This window comes from Lutra lutra, chromosome 17, assembly GCF_902655055.1.
Source record: "Lutra lutra chromosome 17, mLutLut1.2, whole genome shotgun sequence".
Taxonomy (NCBI): Eukaryota; Metazoa; Chordata; class Mammalia; order Carnivora; family Mustelidae; genus Lutra; species Lutra lutra.
The window spans coordinates 17,621,120-17,639,081 of NC_062294.1; the positions used below are offsets into that span (position 1 = coordinate 17,621,120).

Genomic DNA, 17,962 nt, shown 5'->3' on the forward strand with positions numbered 1-17,962 from the left:
CCAGACCCTGCTGACCCCCATGCCATCTCCTCTCAGGTCAATTGTTTTCGAAGGCAGAGGTGGTAAAGCAGAAATATGAGACAGGCCCTTGGTGAGTGTGAGGGCGGGGCTGGGGTGGGGGTGCCAAGAGCTACGGGGCTCTGACTCTGCCCTGCCTCCGCAGCAGCAAGGCCGATGTGGTGGACAGTGAGACCGTGGTTCGGGCCCGTGGGTTGCCCTGGCAGTCGTCAGACCAGGATGTGGCTCGGTTCTTCAAAGGACTCAACATTGCCAGGTGGGTCTGGCAGGGTGGGCGGGCTCAGGAGGGCGGGCCTGCCCCTGAGGCACTAACATAGCACTGCGCTGGCTCTGCAGGGGTGGTGTCGCACTCTGCCTCAACGCCCAGGGCCGCAGAAATGGCGAGGCCCTCATCCGCTTTGTGGACAGCGAGCAGCGGGACCTAGCGCTGCAGAGACACAAGCACCACATGGGCGTCCGCTATATTGAGGTGGGGCTTTGGGCTGGGAGTAAAGCAGGGCAGAGCTGAGGCCCACCAGGCTGTAGACCCACGGGCTGTCCCCACCGTCCCCACAGGTATACAAAGCAACAGGAGAGGAGTTTGTGAAGATTGCGGGGGGTGAGTATGCTCCCAGCAGCACCTCGCTCTGCTGGTTCTCCGTCCGTGTCCCACTTGCCCACCACTGCCCCCCTCCCCACCTTCCTGCCCCCTTCCCAGCATGCCACGTGAAGGTGGGTATCTGGAAGGGCACAGATGAAGTCAGTGGGTGACTCCCCTGCCTCTCACCAAGGCACATCACTAGAGGTGGCTCGTTTCCTGTCACGGGAAGACCAGGTGATACTGCGGCTGCGGGGACTGCCCTTCTCGGCTGGGCCGGAGGACGTGCTGGGCTTTCTGGGGCCCGAGTGCCCGGTGACGGGGGGTGCTGACGGGCTGCTGTTTGTGCGCCACCCTGACGGCCGGCCCACCGGTGATGCCTTTGCCCTCTTCGCCTGTGAGGAGCTGGCGCAGGCTGCACTGCGCAGGCACAAGGGCATACTGGGTAAGCGATACATCGAACTCTTCCGGAGCACGGCGGCTGAGGTGCAGCAGGTGAGCGCCCAGGGCTCCCCCTCCTCCCGTGTGCGTCTCCTCCAGCCCCCCCCCCCCCCCCCCCCAGTCCCACCTGGCTTGACAGCCCGTGGCTGCCTTCCTTGCCAGGTCCTGAACCGCTATGCATCCAGCCCACTCCTTCCCACACTCACCGCTCCTCTGCTCCCCATCCCCTTCCCACTGGCAGCGGGGACTGGGAGAGATTGTGTACGCCTTCGAGGCCTGCCCTATACAGCTACCATCGAAGACATCCTGAGCTTTCTGGGGGAGGCAGCTGCTGACATCCGGCCCCACGGGGTGCACATGGTGCTCAACCAGCAGGTGAGGCTTCTGCCGGTAGGGCGACCGACACGGTCAGAGAGGGCTGTGTGGTTGGGAGCGAGGCACTCTTGCCGGGACAGGTTGTTTATGAGACGACCCTGTGCACAGGGTCGGCCCTCAGGCGACGCTTTCATCCAGATGACATCAGCAGAGCGGGCCCTGGCAGCTGCCCAGCGTTGCCATAAGAAAGTGATGAAGGAACGCTATGTGGAAGTGGTCCCCTGCTCCACGGAGGAGATGAGCCGTGTGTTAATGGGGGGCACCTTGAACCGCAGTGGCATGTCCCCTCCACCCTGCAAGCTGCCCTGTGAGTGTTGCAGGGGCTGGGAAAGGAGGCATGTGGGGGCCAAGCTGTTGTAAGCCTCACTTTCTGCAGTGGGGACTCTGTTCTGGCTGCCTCACCCAGGGCAGTGCTGGGCGCCCTGCAGATGCACTCTCTGCTTCTGCCTCCAGGCCTCTCACCACCTACCTACGCCACCTTCCAGGCCACCCCAACACTCATCCCCGCTGAGACGGCAGCCTTGTATCCCTCTTCAGCACTGCTCCCGGCTGCCAGGGTGCCTGCTGCCCCTACCCCTGTTGCCTACTACCCAGGGCCAGCCACTCAACTCTACATGAACTACACAGCTTACTACCCCAGGTACCAGCTGCTGAGAAAATTCCACAGTCTTGCCCCCTTTCTGGTGTGCGGGAGGGTCATGATCCCCTTCCTGGGCCACATAATCCAATGTCTGTCAGAGCTGGGACTTCATCTAAGATGGACAAGGAAGTGACAGGTACGGTCTGGAGAATACCGTCTACAAATGAGAATGGAAAAGACTCTGGAGACAGAAGTTTTAGGGAGGAGGAACTGAACTAAACACAGGCAGAGACAAGGGAAGAGGGAGGGAGGCAGGTCTGAGCCATAGATGGGACTGCACTCCTAAATCCTGCCTCTTCCGTCTTAGCCCCCCAGTGTCCCCTACCACTGTGGGCTACCTCGCCACACCCTCTGCTGCCCTGGCCTCTGCTTCCACCTCAGTGTTGTCCCAGCCAGGAGCCCTGGTCCGTATGCAGGGTGTCCCATATACAGCTGGTATGAAGGATTTACTCAGCGTCTTCCAGGCCTATCAGGTGAGGTGTGGCTGGAGGGCTTGGGAACTGGCTGAGCCTAGAGCTCCCTCCTAAATCTCTTTCTCCTCCGCAGTTAGCCCCTGATGACCACACCAGTTTGATGCCTGTTGGTGACCCGCCCCGAACTGTGCTACAGGCCCCCAAAGAGTGGGTGTGTTTGTAGGTGAGGGAGCCAGGAGGTAAGAGCTGGCTAACGTCTATCATGTCTCTCTTGGCATCCGGAGAACCAGTACCCTCAACCAGGTGACTTCTTCCTGGGCTTGTCAAAGCTCTCAGCACCCAGAATGAGCTCAAGCCCCAGCTCCATCTCCCAGTTGTTGCTCTGCCTGTTCACCCCAAAGATGACGGCTGGACCCTATATGCAGGGCTGGGGGTGGAATGGTGTTACCCTGCTCCCAGTGGCCTGATCTGGGCCTCCTCTAAGTAGCACCACGAGATCCTTCGGTCTGTTGGGCCATGGTCCGTACCCAGATTCTGTGAGGCTGATGTCCACAGCAGGCATGCTTGCTTTTTATAAATGTAAGCCCTGGTGCCTTCAATGTATGACTCCTGGGAGCTTCTGAGTAAAGATCCCAATATTCTGCTTTCCCTTTCCCTTTTGGTAGGGGGCAGGGAGGCAGAGAATGCTGGCCCCAGCCCCTGGAATACTTGACCCTTAGTGGCCACATTGTGCCATGGGTCCAAGGACGCTAGCTCTCCTCCAACTTGGCATAAGGACTATCAGGTGGTAAAATCACAGACTTGTTTTGACCGACTGTACTGCAGTATCCCCAGAGGACGCTAGGGGGCAGGAGGCCTTCACACAAAAACTCAGGCCTGAATTTTAAAGGGGACTCTGCCTACTTTTCATGCACACCTTGGGCAGGCCAGTTGTCCTGAACTCAGCAGACATCGTGGAATGTCCTTTGCACCCATTAGAGGGTACAGAACTGAAGCTTCGGAAGGAATTTGGAACTCTACTCAGTCCTCCGTAAGATAAACAAAGGTTCCTAACCAAGTGGACTTTCTAAAAGCCAAAGTGCCTTTAGCTGCTTTGGACTCCCAAGTGTGGGGCTCCACACCTGCCCCAGGGAGAGGAAAACTCAGGTAGATTTCAAGGACAATGTTAACCTGTCCCCGTTTATTATTTCAGCCCTGTAACTGGGGAACCTGAATTGCTGGCTCTTCCCTTTGTTATTTGTGTAAGGAGCACTATACTCCTATAAACGGTTTTAAAGTACAAAATGTGTAAGAAAACACAATCCCAAGTGCTGTAAACATAACAGAACCAATTGCTTAACTGTACGTCACCCATTTTATAAAAATACAAGGTTTCAATTGAACTCTTCTGAGCCTTGAAGGTAACCATCTGTTCTGAATATTACAAACAGGGCTTCAAGGCCGGGGGTGCCTGGGTGGCACAAAACTCGGTTTTGGCTCAGGCTGTGATCTCGGGGGTCTCCCTCCCCCGCCAAAATAAATAAATCTTTAGGAAAACAGGCCCACCACTCAAGGGCTTCATGGCCAGAACCTAGCAGAGCTCCAGTGGTAGTAGTTCGCCCTGGGCAACACCACCACACGGGAACCCAAAGACAGGACATCTGGTCCCTTTCAAGGTGTTCTCAGCCATGTTTCTTAGTATCTAGCAAGGAGAAAGCTGCTTATCCCCTTCCTCAACCCAAGAGGTAGCACAGGTTGGAAGGGGCAGGGGCAGATGCTAAGACATGCCCAGTTGCTCAGTGTTGCTACTAGAAGTCCAGTTTGCAACGACTGCGCCTTAGCACTACTACGTTGCACAGAAGTTTAGTCGTTACCTACAAAGCCAAAAAATACTGATTCTTAAGCCAAAGACTTAACAAAATGATACAAGACTGCTTACATAGTATACAAAGCTCTTTTAAAATTCAACTTTTATTTTAAATAAGAAAGCATTTCTAGTGCTACAGGCATCAAGGTATTTAAAAGGCATCAGAATTTGGTGCATAGCAACTCTGGATCATAGAGGCTTTTACTCCTGAGGGCAGCAGAGCAACCCCCAGAGGGTCCTGCAAGGGAAACTTGCAGTAACCCCATGTGAGACGGCTACCCTAGGGGCAAGAGGGTGGAGGCAAGTCCGGCCAGCTGTCTGGAACTTCCTATCAGGGGCTGCCTCTTAAAACCCCTCCAAAGGAAGCTGTGGGCTGCCAACTACAGGCCCTGAAGCAAATCTCACTATCCACATTGTGACATAAAACTTTTAAAGAAAAATGTGAAAACACCCAGCTCCAGGAGGGACCAGAGTGATTTGCTGAAGGATAGACATTTTTCTCTAACTAGGTTTAGGGGAAAACTAAATCATGGTTTGAAGGGGAAAAAAACAAAAAAAAACATACTTCTTTATCCTGCAGAAGGCCAACGGCTCCTACCTGGCTGACTAGAGGAGGTGGGCAATGAGCCGGCTCCCCCTGCGGAGGCCTTACTTGGCCTCAATGGAGAGTCCTGGCATCTAGGACTCCTGATCCCCTGGAGTAAAAACATCAAGCCCTTGACCAGCTCAGCCACTGTCACACATATAGGCACTCAAAAAAAAAAAAAATTCCTTCCTGAATAAATGAAATTACATGATTTTGTTGGAAAACATACTGCAAACTTCAGGTGCTTTGAAATGGGCCCAGCCTTGGAATAGGTACTAATCCCATTAAAGGGAGGAGGAAGGGCAGGGTTTGGAAAAAGCACCCAACTCGGGCACCTCCTTTGGTAGACAGCAGGCTGGAGGTTCTTGCTGGCCCCTGCCCTGGGCACCAGCCTCACCAGCAGCAGCACCGGGGCATCTTTGGTGTGGAGGGTCAGGTCTATGATGCTACCTCATGTCTGGGTTTGCGTCAAAGCCTTTTGGGGAAAAGGCTGGTTTTTTTAGGCCATGTAGATGGGAGGAGGGTAGGCCAGAATCATTTTAGGCTGTAAACAGAACGAGGGATAAGCATTCCATTCCACTGCGAATCTTAGAAGCTTCCCTTCTGGAGTCCTGCATTTTCTCTGCTCTTCTTCTGACACATAGCTCATTTATGCTTAGCTTCTGACACAGCCTGGCCTCTGGAGAGGAGTTAGGACCGGCAAATTTGCCTAAACCATCATGAGGCTGTGGCTTCAAAGGTTATAGAGCAGCCAAATGCAGATACTCCCAGTTAGAAAAGGTCTGGGACAGAGGACACAAAAGGGAAAAGCACTCCACAGCCTACTTGTTTGCAGGATGGCAGGATATTAAAGCTAAGAAGCTAAAAAGCCCACCTTTCAAAGTCACCTTACATGGAGCTATCTTATCCAAGGCCCTGGGGGAAAAAAGCAATTTCAACATGGCGTCAGTATGGAGAGATTGCAGGAAGATTACCTAGAACGTTACAAAAAGGCTATGCTCTGGAATGTCGTTTTATATTCCAACACGTCAATGATTGGAATGGTCTCTTCTCTAACAGTGTATTTTTATAAAGAGGTATGAGCTACATTTGGCTTTATTTCCTATAAATCTATGAAAGGCTTTAGGACATGCTGAGTTTCTGAGGCATAGGTGTGGGCTTAGGAGAATTTTTTTTTTTTTTTGTCTGCCTCTGGAAGGTTTTATCAAAAGTTCCTACTTTAAAAATATCATCAAAGCTAAAGAGTCCTTCAAATGACCATAAAGGAGTAAAATCACCAATCATAGCTAAGCAACCAGGTCACTTGCAAAAGCAGCAGCTCTGAAATGGAGAGCCTGCTGCATTCACACTCAAAGCACCCATCATATAAAAGTATCCTATTTAAATATAAAAAGCAAAGCTTATTTCCCCAAAGCTCAGTCTAAGCTGCTCCTGTTCTTTTACAAAATCTACCCAAGGCCTGAGGTGGAGGAATGCTGCTTTCCCCACATACAGTGACCCCAACTCCCGGTGCCAGTCCTAAAGGCCACAGAGTTGGAAACCCAAGGTCCAAGGAGAGAAACATGCTGAGAAGTACGTGGTGGTGGACACATGGCTGCAGTGAACTCTGTCAGAGGCCATCGGATCTTCCTATATCCAGGGAATCAGGGCCTAGAAGGGGAGGCTGCCTGCTCACCCCTGTTCCTTGGGAAACAGAAATCTGAGACATGTCTCTCCCAATTATCTCGTTCACTGAAAAACAAGAAAAAGAATGATTAGTGACCTTTGTGTGACTGACCATATGATGCTCAATGGCGAGTTCCATTTCAAAGATATTTTTCCCTTTCCAGTTTTCTGTAAAGGTAAATGCAGTGCTTAAAGCCTGGTCCTAAACTGAATGGAGACCTTATTCCAGACCTCTCTTTTCCCTTTCAGTTCAGTTTGGGATGGGAAGGGAGATAGCTCTGAGAACAGGAAACATTCCTACCCTGTATAAGCTTATGCTCTAGAGCAGAAGACAGGATACATCTGGAAATGAGTTCATATTAATCTCACTTTTCCTGAATTTGCATGCCTTTACAGGGGGTTTTCCCCTTCTGATTCCTGTGGTGTACTTTGTATGTAAAGTGAATGCAAATAAATGTTTTGGTGAGAATAAAGGAAGATTTACTAAATAAAGTAGTTACTTTGTTACCTTATGCTAATACAAAGTATTCTTCATTATGTTGGGGGCAAACTTTTGGAAAAGACTCTTGATTTTTTGATGGTTTCTATGACAAGTCAAGCACTTCAAGGAACATAGTGCTCTGTGAAGCACAATATAAAAAACTTCAATCTTAAGGAGCCAATATAGAAAATAATATCCTGGGGGCACCTGGGTGGCTCAGCTGGTTAAGTGTCTGACTTCAGCTCAGGTTATGATCTCTGGGGTCAGGGAGGAGCCTGCTTCTCCCTCTCCTCCCTGCTTGTGCTCTCTGTCCCTATCTTTGTCTCTCTCTCAAATACATACATAAAATCTTAAAAAAAAAAAAAAAAAAAAAAAACAAAACCAATACTCCAAATTCCCCCAATAAGAACCCTAAGTTCTCTCATCATGAGAATTCTTTGCTTTGAAATGAAAATTCTTTGCTTTATCTACCAAAGATTAAACTCCTAGGTGTATACTTAAAAGAACGGAAAACATATATCCATATAAAAACTTGTACTCAAATACAAGTTCACAGAAGCATTTTTCATAATAGCCCCAAAGTGGAAACAACCCAGATGTCTACCAACTGATGAATGGATAAACAAAATGTGGGCCATCCATACCATGGAACATTATTCAGCCACAAGAAGCAATGAAGTTCTAATACATGCTACAACATGGATGAACCCTGAAAACATGCTAAGTGAAAGAAATCAGACACAAAAGATCATATATTGTTTGATTCCATTTGTATAAAATGGCCAGAACAGACAGAAAATAGGGGGTTACCAGGAGTTATAGTGAGGGAGAAATAGGGAATGACTACTAATGGTATGGGATTTTTTTTTTTTTCTTTTTGGAGTAATGAAGGTTTTCTAAAATTAGATAGTTGTGATAGCTGCACAATTCTGTGAATATACTAAAACCACTGAATGGTGTATTTTCAAGAGTGAATTTTATAGTAATGAATTATATCTCACTACAGCTGCTATAAATGAAAATAGGCCAAGACCAAAAAAATTTTATACTTCGAATGTGATGTGATCATAGCAAAGGAGACACAATCACTTAAAAAAATCTTCAAGTATTAACATCTACTCTTTTTATAGTTTAGGTAATTTAAAAAATTCTTCAAATTCATACACTGATGGCTGTAAGAAGGGAACGAACATTCACTTCATAAATATTTACTGAGCATCTGTGACAGTTTACAACTGAAATTTTGTATCTTATTTCAATCTTCACAACATTTGAAGGTAACTACTAACCCAATATTTTATAAATCAGTTAACTGAGGCTTTGGCAGTTCACTCATTTGCTTAGTAAACGGTGGAGTGAGTTTCCAAACCCCTGTCAGTTCTTGGAGGCCAAGAGTAGAGAAACAGGGAAATCATTTAGACAAAGTGCGAAAACCTGGACAAATGTGATGCTTGGGGAGGGAGAGGGAGTATGGTAAGAGTGAGGGGAGAGAGACAGGAAAGAGACTTTAAAAGGGACAAAAATAGAAAAGGCAGCCGTTGGCACCTGTTATTCCAAGCCACATTAACAAGCAAGGAACAGTGTCTGCAGTGTGGACTCCACGTGTAGGTCTATGGCCTAGTCTCATGCTAAGACGGAGCACAGGGATGGCCCATGATCTCTGCATGTGGCCTCTCACATAACTCACCACACTGAATTACTGGTAGGGGGTCATTCTCTATCTCTCAATAGCTTGTGATTTCCTTAAGGGCAAGGACCTTACTAATAAACAGCAATTTCTGATGACAACAAATGGATCCTAATTCAATATAATTACTTGAAAACTACTGGGAAATAATATGCTGAAAGTTCACTAGGTGATGGGGTAGGAAAGGGACCAGACAATGTTACTAAGACTAATGCAGGACCATCTGATTTTTATTTTGACAGCGTCTATTTTAGACAGGTCTCCCAGCAGTGGCAACAAGCCAAATACAGAAGCGAGTACCAGCTGACAATCATCTTGTCCCAACACTTATCCCTTCCAAGGATGGTAACTTCAGAGATGTTCCAAGCTGCCATGCAACACACCTTCTTAAATTATCTCACTGTCCAAGTTTTAAATCTACAAGGTGATTAAAATGGTGTTTTGTCATTATAAAAAAAAGCCCACACATGACGTATTGTTTTCCTGTGTCTATGAGGAAGTCAATGCTTACATTTTCTTGAGGATGAGGGTATATATCCAGCCCTATCCACCCACTTACCAAATACACTGTTTTGTTTTTTTTTTAAAGATTTTACTTATTTGAGAGAGAGAGGAGAGTAAGCACAAGCAGTGGGAGTGGCAGGCAGAGGGAGAAGCAGGCTCCCCAGTGAGCAGGGAGCCTGATGTGGAACTCTATCCCAGGACCCTGAATCATGACCTGAGTGGAAGCCAGACACTTAACTGACTGAACCACCCAGGCGTCCCTACCAAGTACTTTGATAAGAATAAATACATCATTTTCTGAGGTAATCAGGTGATGCTGTATATAGCAAAAGCCTGATCAAAGCTGTTTTCTTTCTGCTCCCTCTTATCAAAGTTCTGTTGTTCTTTTGCTTGTGATACCTAACCTCACTTGGCTGAAGCAACCTGGTAGGTTCTTGACTGTTTGGGATTTTAAGACTATGATAAAGCCAAGATGATTTTCCACAAAGAAGCACTCAAGCTGACAGTACTCAAATATACTTTAATACAGAATATTAATACATAATAATTAGTAGATTTAAGTTCCAGTAGGGCAGGGACCTTATCCATCTTGTTCTCCACTGAACCCTTAGTGCTCGGTACATACTATGTGCTGAATACAATCACTGAGCAAGTGAATATTTTAATATAATTTGGGGACTTGGAAAAACAAAAATTATGCTCAAATAATTGCTACAGGTGAATACTGAATATGAGTTTTAGGACAAGGAGTCAGAACTACAACAAAGTGGTCCTTTTGCTGCCCTTCAGCAATGACTTGAGCACAGTATGGCAGGGTCTGCAGCTCTTCTCTGCCTCTCACTTCTCCCTGAGGCTGGGAGCTTTGGGTTCAGGGTCCAACCTCTGGATTCCTGAAATAGCTTTCTGCTGCAACCAGCGAAAATTCTGAATGTCAACTTAAGCAAGTCAAAATTATTACTGGTAAACAATCTATAATGTAAATTATTAGCAATATTGATAGACACAATATTTAAGTTACTTTTTTTTTTTTGGATTTTATTTATTTGACAGAGAGAGAGCGCACAAGCAGAGGGAGCGGCAGTAAGAGGGAGAAGCAGGCTCCCTGCTGAGCAGAGACCCTGATGCAGGACTTGATCCCAGGATCCTGGGATCATGACCTGAGTCAAAGGCAGATGCTTAACCGACAGCCACCAGGTGCCCCAGGTTTTTTGTTTGTGTGTGTGTGTGTGTGTTTTTTTTTTTTTTAAAGATTCCATCTATTTATTTGACAGAGATCACAAGCAGGCAGAGAAGCAGGCAGAGAGAGACAGGAGGAAGCAGGCTCTCCGCCGAGCAGAGAGCCCGACGTGGGGCTCGATCCCAGGACCCTGGGATCACGACCTGAGCCGAAGGCAGAGGCTTTAACCCACTGAGCCACCCAGGCGCCCCTGTGTGTGTGTTTTTTTAGTATAGTTGACACATATTTACATTAGTTTCAAGTGTACAACTTAGTGATGAAAAAAACTTAATGATTTGACATTAGGTTATTTCTTAAAATTACTGCTTGCAATTTCATTTTCTACTTTCTTTTGAATATATATGCATGAATGTATTCATTTATTTAAACGCTAGTCCAGAAGGTTGTGAGGTGGTTTTTTTTTTTCATCAATTTAAGTGCAGGAGTTTATAACCCTATTATATAATTTTATCATTTCCCTCCTTTAAAGAATAAAGTGAATCAAAAGCCTAGAACAAGAATCAACAGCCCTCAACACCCATACTAACAGGTTATATAGGTCATGGAATTTGGCCCACTTGTGACAGCTGCTATCAACTCCTGCTACCCCTACACCTGGATCACCTGTGCCACCACAACAGAAGTAGTCAGAGCTGTCAGCAGTATTTGTGTAAGAACAAGTTTTGTGGGGTTTTTTTGTTTGTTTTGTTTTTAATCTAAAAATTGCTATCTGGGGTGCCTGGGTGGCTCAGTTGGTTAAGTGGCTGCCTTCAGCTCAGGTCATGATCCCAGGGTCCTGGAATCGAGCCCCTCATCGGGCTCCCTGCTTGGCGGGGAGTCTGCTTCCTCTCCCTCTGCCTCTGCCCCTTCTCATGCTTTCTCTCAAATAAATAAATAAATATTAAGTATTTAAATAAAATAAATAAATAAATATTAAAAAAATAAATACAAAAATAAAAATTGCTATCCAAATTAAGAGTCCACAGGAATGCTTTCTATACAAAAAAGGTGTTTGCATAACATCAGGTCTCCTATGTAGAGCTATTTCCAATGCTTAAGGTTTCAGAGCTAGAGCTGACAAGCGTGATACAGTATGAAATCTCACCACCAGGTGGACAGGGGCGGAGTAACCCAGGACACTGCCCCTGGAGTAGACAGATATATCGTTATATACACAAAAACCCAAAGGGCCTTTCTAACTAGCACCTGAGCATCTTGAGCATTTTGTAAAGGATTTCTTGGTATAATTAGACTCTATTTATATATGTTACTTCATTTTGAAGCTGCAATGAACATTCACCCAGGTTTGGAAAATTCACCTTTTCTTCCCTTCCCTATACCCCAAGTTTAAAGGTATATAATCCATTTTCTGGTAAAAATTTTATGGAGATGTTATTTTTTATAAAATGAAGGCTACAATTATTTTCTGAATTATACCTGAAATGAAAAAAAAAAACAAACAAAAAACAAGAGAAATTTGGAAGTAAAGGAATGAGTTTAATTGGATGAGAAATCTAGTATTTATGGTTTATTATTCTCTCACAGTTTTGCTAAGATATACTTTGGGTTTTTGGTAAGTTGGAAGAACACCATCTAAACTACATACATTAAATAATTGAATTCACCTATTTGTGGCATGAGATGAAGAATTCAATTGCATTTACCAAAATTCTCAAACTAAAGACAAAAAAAAAGTTCCTGAAAACTTACAAAGCATTTATGGTAGATTGCTAACTGTCCTAATTTTTTTTTTTTAAGATTTTATTTATTTATTTGACAGAGAGAGAGAGAGACAGCGAGAAAAGTAACACAAGCAGGGGGAGAGGGAGAAGCAGGCCTCCTGCCAAGCAGGGAGCCCAATGCGGAAAGGGCTTGATCCCAGGACCCTGGGATCATGACCTGAGCCGAAGGCAGATGCCCAAGGACTGAGCTACCGAGGCACCCCAATTCATTCTTTTTTTTTTTTTAAGATTTTATTTATTTATTTGATAGAGAGAGATCACAAGCAGACAGAGAGGCAGGCAGAGAGAGAGAGAGAGAGAGAGGGAAGCAGGCTCCCTGCTGAGCAGAGAGCCCCATGTGGGACTCGATCCCAGGACCCTGAGATTATGACCTGAGCCGAAGGCAGCGGCTTAACCCACTGAGCCACCCAGGCGCCCCACCCCCAATTCATTCTTAAGTAATTGAATTTAACTACACACACGGCCACTTAGCTGTAAACTACATTTCCCAGCTTCCCCTTTGTACATAGATATGGCCATATAATTTGCTTTCTTCCAATGAAATGTGAACAGAAGTGATGTGTGCATCTTCCTCATCCCAGGCTCAGTAACTTCTTCCCTTCCTTCCCCCATACCTCTTGCTTTGGGCTAAGACTCAAGTCAAAGTGGTAACTCTGCTTTGATCATACCTAAGGAAACAGAGGAACAATGAAATAAAAGGCATCCTGATCTCTGAATTACCATGAAGTGTGGGAGAAACTTCCAATGTGGTTAAGCCATTGCATTTTGGAATCTCCATTAGAGAGATTACTATTTATTAACAAAAATAAAACTCATCACCATAAAGGTAACAAAGAATATTTAAGTATTTTAAGCAAGAACCAAGATAACCAGCTTAAGTTCTATCATGCCAAGTTTTTAACTAAGTCATTTTAAACTTCACCCTAACGTTAGACAGCTTTCAACCACAGGACAAAGTGAAAATATATGCACAAAGATTAGAAGATATCTTTCACTTTTTAACAGGAGCTTTACTACTAGTAAAGGGAAATTATGATACCTTTTTTTTTTTTTTTTTTAAACCACACCTGACAGGGCAATCAATCCCCTTATTCCCCAGACAGGAAAATAAGAAAAAAGAAAGAGACCTTTCTTTTTAAGAAATCTCTTATGTGTGTGATACTATACTCAGTATCATACAGATCTTTCCTCTAGAAAAGGTTGTAAGTCAAAACATTCTTCAAAGACAAACATTAAATCTCCAGCTGAGTAAATAGTACACAGGTACCTAAAAGTGTATTCAAATATCAGCATGTATCCTTTTATATCAGCAAAACTGAAATGTGAAAAAATAAAAACCAAAACCCACTTGTTTTTACTTTGTATGAAGATGTCGGATTCAGAAGAATTTTAAGACTGTAAGATTCCTTCCCTCTCCCTATTTTTTTTTTTGCATATTGTACATTTTCTCTGGATAATCTTATCCATTTCTATATACTGTTGACTCCCAAATCTATAGCCTCCAGGGACCCAATCTGAGCTCCAGAACCATAAACCCACATGACTCATTCCAGCACTTGTGCTATAGATCCTATGTATTTGCTTCTTCAAGACTTACTCCAAAAATTTTTTTCACACTTCCACCTCTTCAATCAATCTACCCACCTTCCCTCCTGGATCTTTCTCATCGTTGTTACAAAGTATGGTAAGGCTCTCTCCACCTTAAACAAGCAAGTAAACAAAAATCCTAGAACCCACATAGTCCTCTATATCTAATTTTTTCTTTCATTGTTTAACATTTTTTTTTTTAGATTTTTAGATTTTTAAAAATTTATTCATTTGACAGAGATCACAAGTAGGCAGAGAGGCAGGCAGAGAGGTGGGGGGGAGCAGGCTTCCTGCCAAGCAGAGAGCCCGATGCGGGGCTCGATCCCAGGAGCCTGAGACCATGACCTGAACCGAAGGCAGAGACTTAAACACAGGCGCCCCTCATTGTTTAACATCTTAAAGGAGTTATATACACTGCCTGCTATTTCATGTTTCTGTTCTTACCTCCTGTTCACTCCTTAGTCATACACTGATCCCTTCATTGCAAAGAAACATTTCTTACCAAGATCACTAGGGACCAACTTACTTGTTGCTTCGCACACGGGAAGAGCAATGGGGTAAACTCTAGAAGAGATAAAACTTTAATTTTGGTTCAGCTGTGATATAACTAGAGTGATTTACTTAATCTTTCTTCAACTGATCTTCTCAACCATAATATGAGGAAATTCATTTAAATCTTTCTGGTTATAGGGAAGAAGGTGGGGAGGGGGATTAAGAGATACAAATTTCCAGCTATAAAAATAGGTAAGTCATGGGGTTATATTGTAAGCAGAGGAAATAAAGTCAGTGATACCGTAATAACTTTATATGGTGACATATGGTAACGAGTCTTAACATGGGGATCACTTTATAATGTATAAAAATATCATATTACTGTGATGTATATCTGAAACTCAATAGGATATGTATGTCAATTATACTTCAATTAAACAAAAAACCCTTAAGGTTATAACTCTCCTTAAAGAGATGCAAGAATTTAGTTGCCATTTTTATTCCTCTCATGGCTAGAGACAAGGATGATGTGAGACCAGGGTAGGCTCAGCTTCTGGGAGAAGCCAGTGTTTGGGTGCCTTATCTGATGAGGCTTTAGCATCCTGAATATAAGGATTTGGGTAGTCCCCTTCCAAACCTAAATTCATTAAAATTAAATTCAAACGGCATTTTGAGAATTAAAATTTGTGTATTTATAATTTACATATATATAATATACAATATAACTTGTATATCTACAATATATGATTTGTATATTTATAATCACGTATGTTCTCGAGTGGCTTTCAGAGTCTTTGAAGAAAGGAGCTGTGTGACAGCAGGGAGAGCTATGTTCCTGGTGAGCTGCTGAGGAAGAGAGGCCTGAGGTCCAGCCCTTCCCTCACACAGACTTCATTTCTATGGATTCTTTCCAAATGGAATCCCAGAAGCACTATCAGGAGTGTAAACATAGTGTAAACAAGTCAGGCTCAAGGGTAAAAGATCCAAGTTGCCTGTGGCAAACAGATAAAATTTCCTGCTTTATTTCCGTTTCATATTGCCTCACAACAAAACATGACCAGAAGTCAGTAGGCTTATACACCTGATTTGGTAACCAGGTTTACTCAGCACCCAACCCACAGAATCCTTTTTTTCGCCCCCGCCCCCCAAGCCATAGAATTCTTATAGATGGGCTTCTCTGCTTTGATTTAATAAATTTAAATACTTGCTTTCTATTCAAACTCAGATTAAATTTCTAAACACTAATGTAAGAACCTTAGTGTGGTTAGATTTAAAAAGCAGAGACTTGTAGTCAAAGTGTAGCTCCAAAGATAATGAGTGAACCTATCAAGAAGATTGCCCGTGTATACCCCATCCTCTGTAGCACATGCAAATCCAGCCACTGCATGCAAATACCAGATTTGGGTATAAAAACAATGACACATTTCAATCAACACTCACCCTCTAGATTCTCCAGAAAGGAGCTGGACATGAGAGCTCACTGTGGTTAGGCCATTTCTCTGCTGAACCTGATGGCTGGTGTTCCAAGTCAGACATAAACTGGTCTGTGTCAAAGAAGACAACATCACTACTAAATGGAACAAACCAGAGAGTAACTTAATCTACTACATGCCCAGCCTGTTTTTTCTATAATCAAGAGGAATTTAACCATCCTTTATCTGTAAATCACTACATAAAATGGCTCCCCACATTTTATTAAATAATATGAATACTGGAGTCCAGAGAGTTTAGGTAATGGCTAACTTATTTCCTAAAATTAAAAGGGCAAAAAACTTCAAAAGTGACAATGATGGTTTCAGCAATTTTATTTTTATTTACTTATCTTTTTAAAGTAAACTCTACCCCCAACATGGGGCTTGAACTCATGACCCCAAAATCCAGAGTCACATGCTCTACCAACTGAGCCAGCCAGGCACCCTGATGTCAGCAATTTTATATGACAGATTTAGTTTTAAGCAAAATAGTTTTTAGCTTGGGTCTATTAGTAGTTCCCAAATATTTGTCTATGGCAGTATCAGAATTATTTGGGCACTTGATAAAAATAGAAACTCCTGGGTTCTACTTCAAACCATAGAATCAAAATGCCTAAAGGGTAGGAGGAGCTCAGAAAACTATATGAAGAGGTAAATTTGAGGGTTATGAAGGAGTATTTTTTAAATTAAGGGCCACATTTATTAGCAGGTTATAAAGTCAATTCAGCAAATTGAAAACAGCATGTTTTTAAACATAAATAGAACAAGATAGAAGATAGGCTGCATTTTCTTTAAAAAATGGTTAAGAATTGGCCTCTGAGACTTTCATGTTAGTTGTATATATATTTTTGTTATGTACTAGGTCATGCTATAAAACTTACTTCTTATTGTATGAAGCTATCAAAAATGTTTGAAAGTCACTGTATTCAAGAGTTACTACTGGTTAGTTTTGTGATAATAACTGACATGTTCAGAGTTCTAGTTAGAGAGCCCAAACACAACGATGCAAAGCCTCCTCCTTTGGCCTATAAGGAACTACTTTTAGCCATTGCTTATTCAACCTCAAACAAAAGCACCTAACCTTTAGATTCCAGAAAAATGCTTATTTTTATCTTAGCACAGAAGAATCTGTATATAGTCTCTGTGAACTATAATTAATGCCCTTGTCTTAGGCTGTTAAAGGAGGTAAAACAAAGGAGGAGCCAATCTGTGCAAAATGCAGCCTCAATTAAGGGGTCAAAACAAAACAAAACACTAAAGCCAGATATCCTTTGTGCTTACAGGCAAAAATTTTCTTAAGCTTCTTTATTACTAAATTTGAGATCACTCACCAAGTTCTCAAAGAGGATTTAAGGACTACAGTGTATGAAGTATTTTAGAGACTGCACATACATAGTCAAAAGCCTCCTTTCTGAGGATGCCCAATCTGCGTAACAGAATCTTCTAAAACAATGAGGGTATAGACCTATGTGATTCCAGATACATCAGCACATAAATAAGAAGAAAGAAGTAAAGGAACAAAGCTAAGAGGCCAGCAGACCCTAGTGACTTTTTTTTTTTTTAAGATTTATTTATTTATTTGACAGACCGAGATTACAAGTAGGTGGACAGGCAGGCGCAGAGAGAGAGGAGGAAGCAGGCTCCCTGCTGAGCAGAGAGCCCCATGCAATGCAAGGGCTCCATCCGGGGACCCTGGGACCATGACTTGAGCCGAAGGCAGAGGCTTTAACCCACTGAGCCACCCAGGCGCCCCAACCCTAGTGATTTAATGAGTTGATTTATGCAATGATAATTCTATATTGTGCTTATGAAAATGTGCAGTCCTCAAGACATCTTTCTAGTTCCTTGAAACTGTTGACAGCTTCACAAAATACCTGATTCATTTCTTCCTATCAAAAACACTGTGACAAAACACTTGAAGAAGAATTAACACCAATCCTTCCTTTAAGATTTATTTATATGAGAGAGAAAAATCATATACATGTGGGGTTGGGGAGGAGCAGAGGGAGAGAGAGAATTTGAAGCTGATTCCCCTCGCAGCCCCATACAGGGCCTATCACAACCCTGAGATCAAGATCAAGAGGTGAGATTAAGAGTCAGAAACTTAACTGACTGAACTACCTAAGCACCCCAATACCAATCCTTTTTTTTTTTTAAAGATTTTATTTATTTATTTTACAGACAGAGATCACAAGTAGGCAGAGAGGCAGGCAGAGAGAG

General features: G+C 43.7%; 2 protein-coding genes across 12 annotated transcripts in view; one reads left to right on the forward strand and one right to left on the reverse strand.

Annotated features, from left to right (window-relative positions):
* The window catches only part of ESRP2 (epithelial splicing regulatory protein 2), a 14,750-nt gene extending 5,503 nt beyond the window's left edge, over positions 1-9,247 (forward strand). For 2 of the 7 annotated variants that reach the window (XM_047710967.1, XM_047710966.1), the window contains exons 7-16: positions 37-91; positions 164-274; positions 355-487; positions 574-616; positions 789-1,090; positions 1,199-1,411; positions 1,520-1,718; positions 1,865-2,051; positions 2,359-2,524; positions 2,598-3,804. In XM_047710967.1, the coding sequence (XP_047566923.1) occupies positions 37-91; positions 164-274; positions 355-487; positions 574-616; positions 789-1,090; positions 1,199-1,411; positions 1,520-1,718; positions 1,865-2,051; positions 2,359-2,524; positions 2,598-2,687 (1,499 nt within the window). In that variant the 3' untranslated portion in view covers positions 2,688-3,804. Of the gene's footprint in view, positions 1-36; positions 92-163; positions 275-354; positions 488-573; positions 617-788; positions 1,091-1,198; positions 1,412-1,519; positions 1,719-1,864; positions 2,052-2,358; positions 2,525-2,597; positions 3,805-8,971 lie in introns of those variants that run through there. The other 5 variants (XR_007123858.1, XM_047710968.1, XM_047710970.1 and 2 more) reach the window with 5 other exon arrangements.
* The window catches only part of NFATC3 (nuclear factor of activated T cells 3), a 134,217-nt gene continuing 120,637 nt past the window's right edge, over positions 4,383-17,962 (reverse strand). Inside the window, exons 10-11 of one of the 5 annotated variants that reach the window (XM_047710961.1) lie at positions 15,711-15,840; positions 4,383-6,627 (exon numbers count right to left, since the gene is read on the reverse strand). In XM_047710961.1, the coding sequence (XP_047566917.1) occupies positions 6,540-6,627; positions 15,711-15,840 (218 nt within the window). In that variant the 3' untranslated portion in view covers positions 4,383-6,539. Of the gene's footprint in view, positions 6,628-13,609; positions 14,343-15,710; positions 15,841-17,962 lie in introns of those variants that run through there. The other 4 variants (XM_047710964.1, XM_047710960.1, XM_047710965.1 and 1 more) reach the window with 4 other exon arrangements.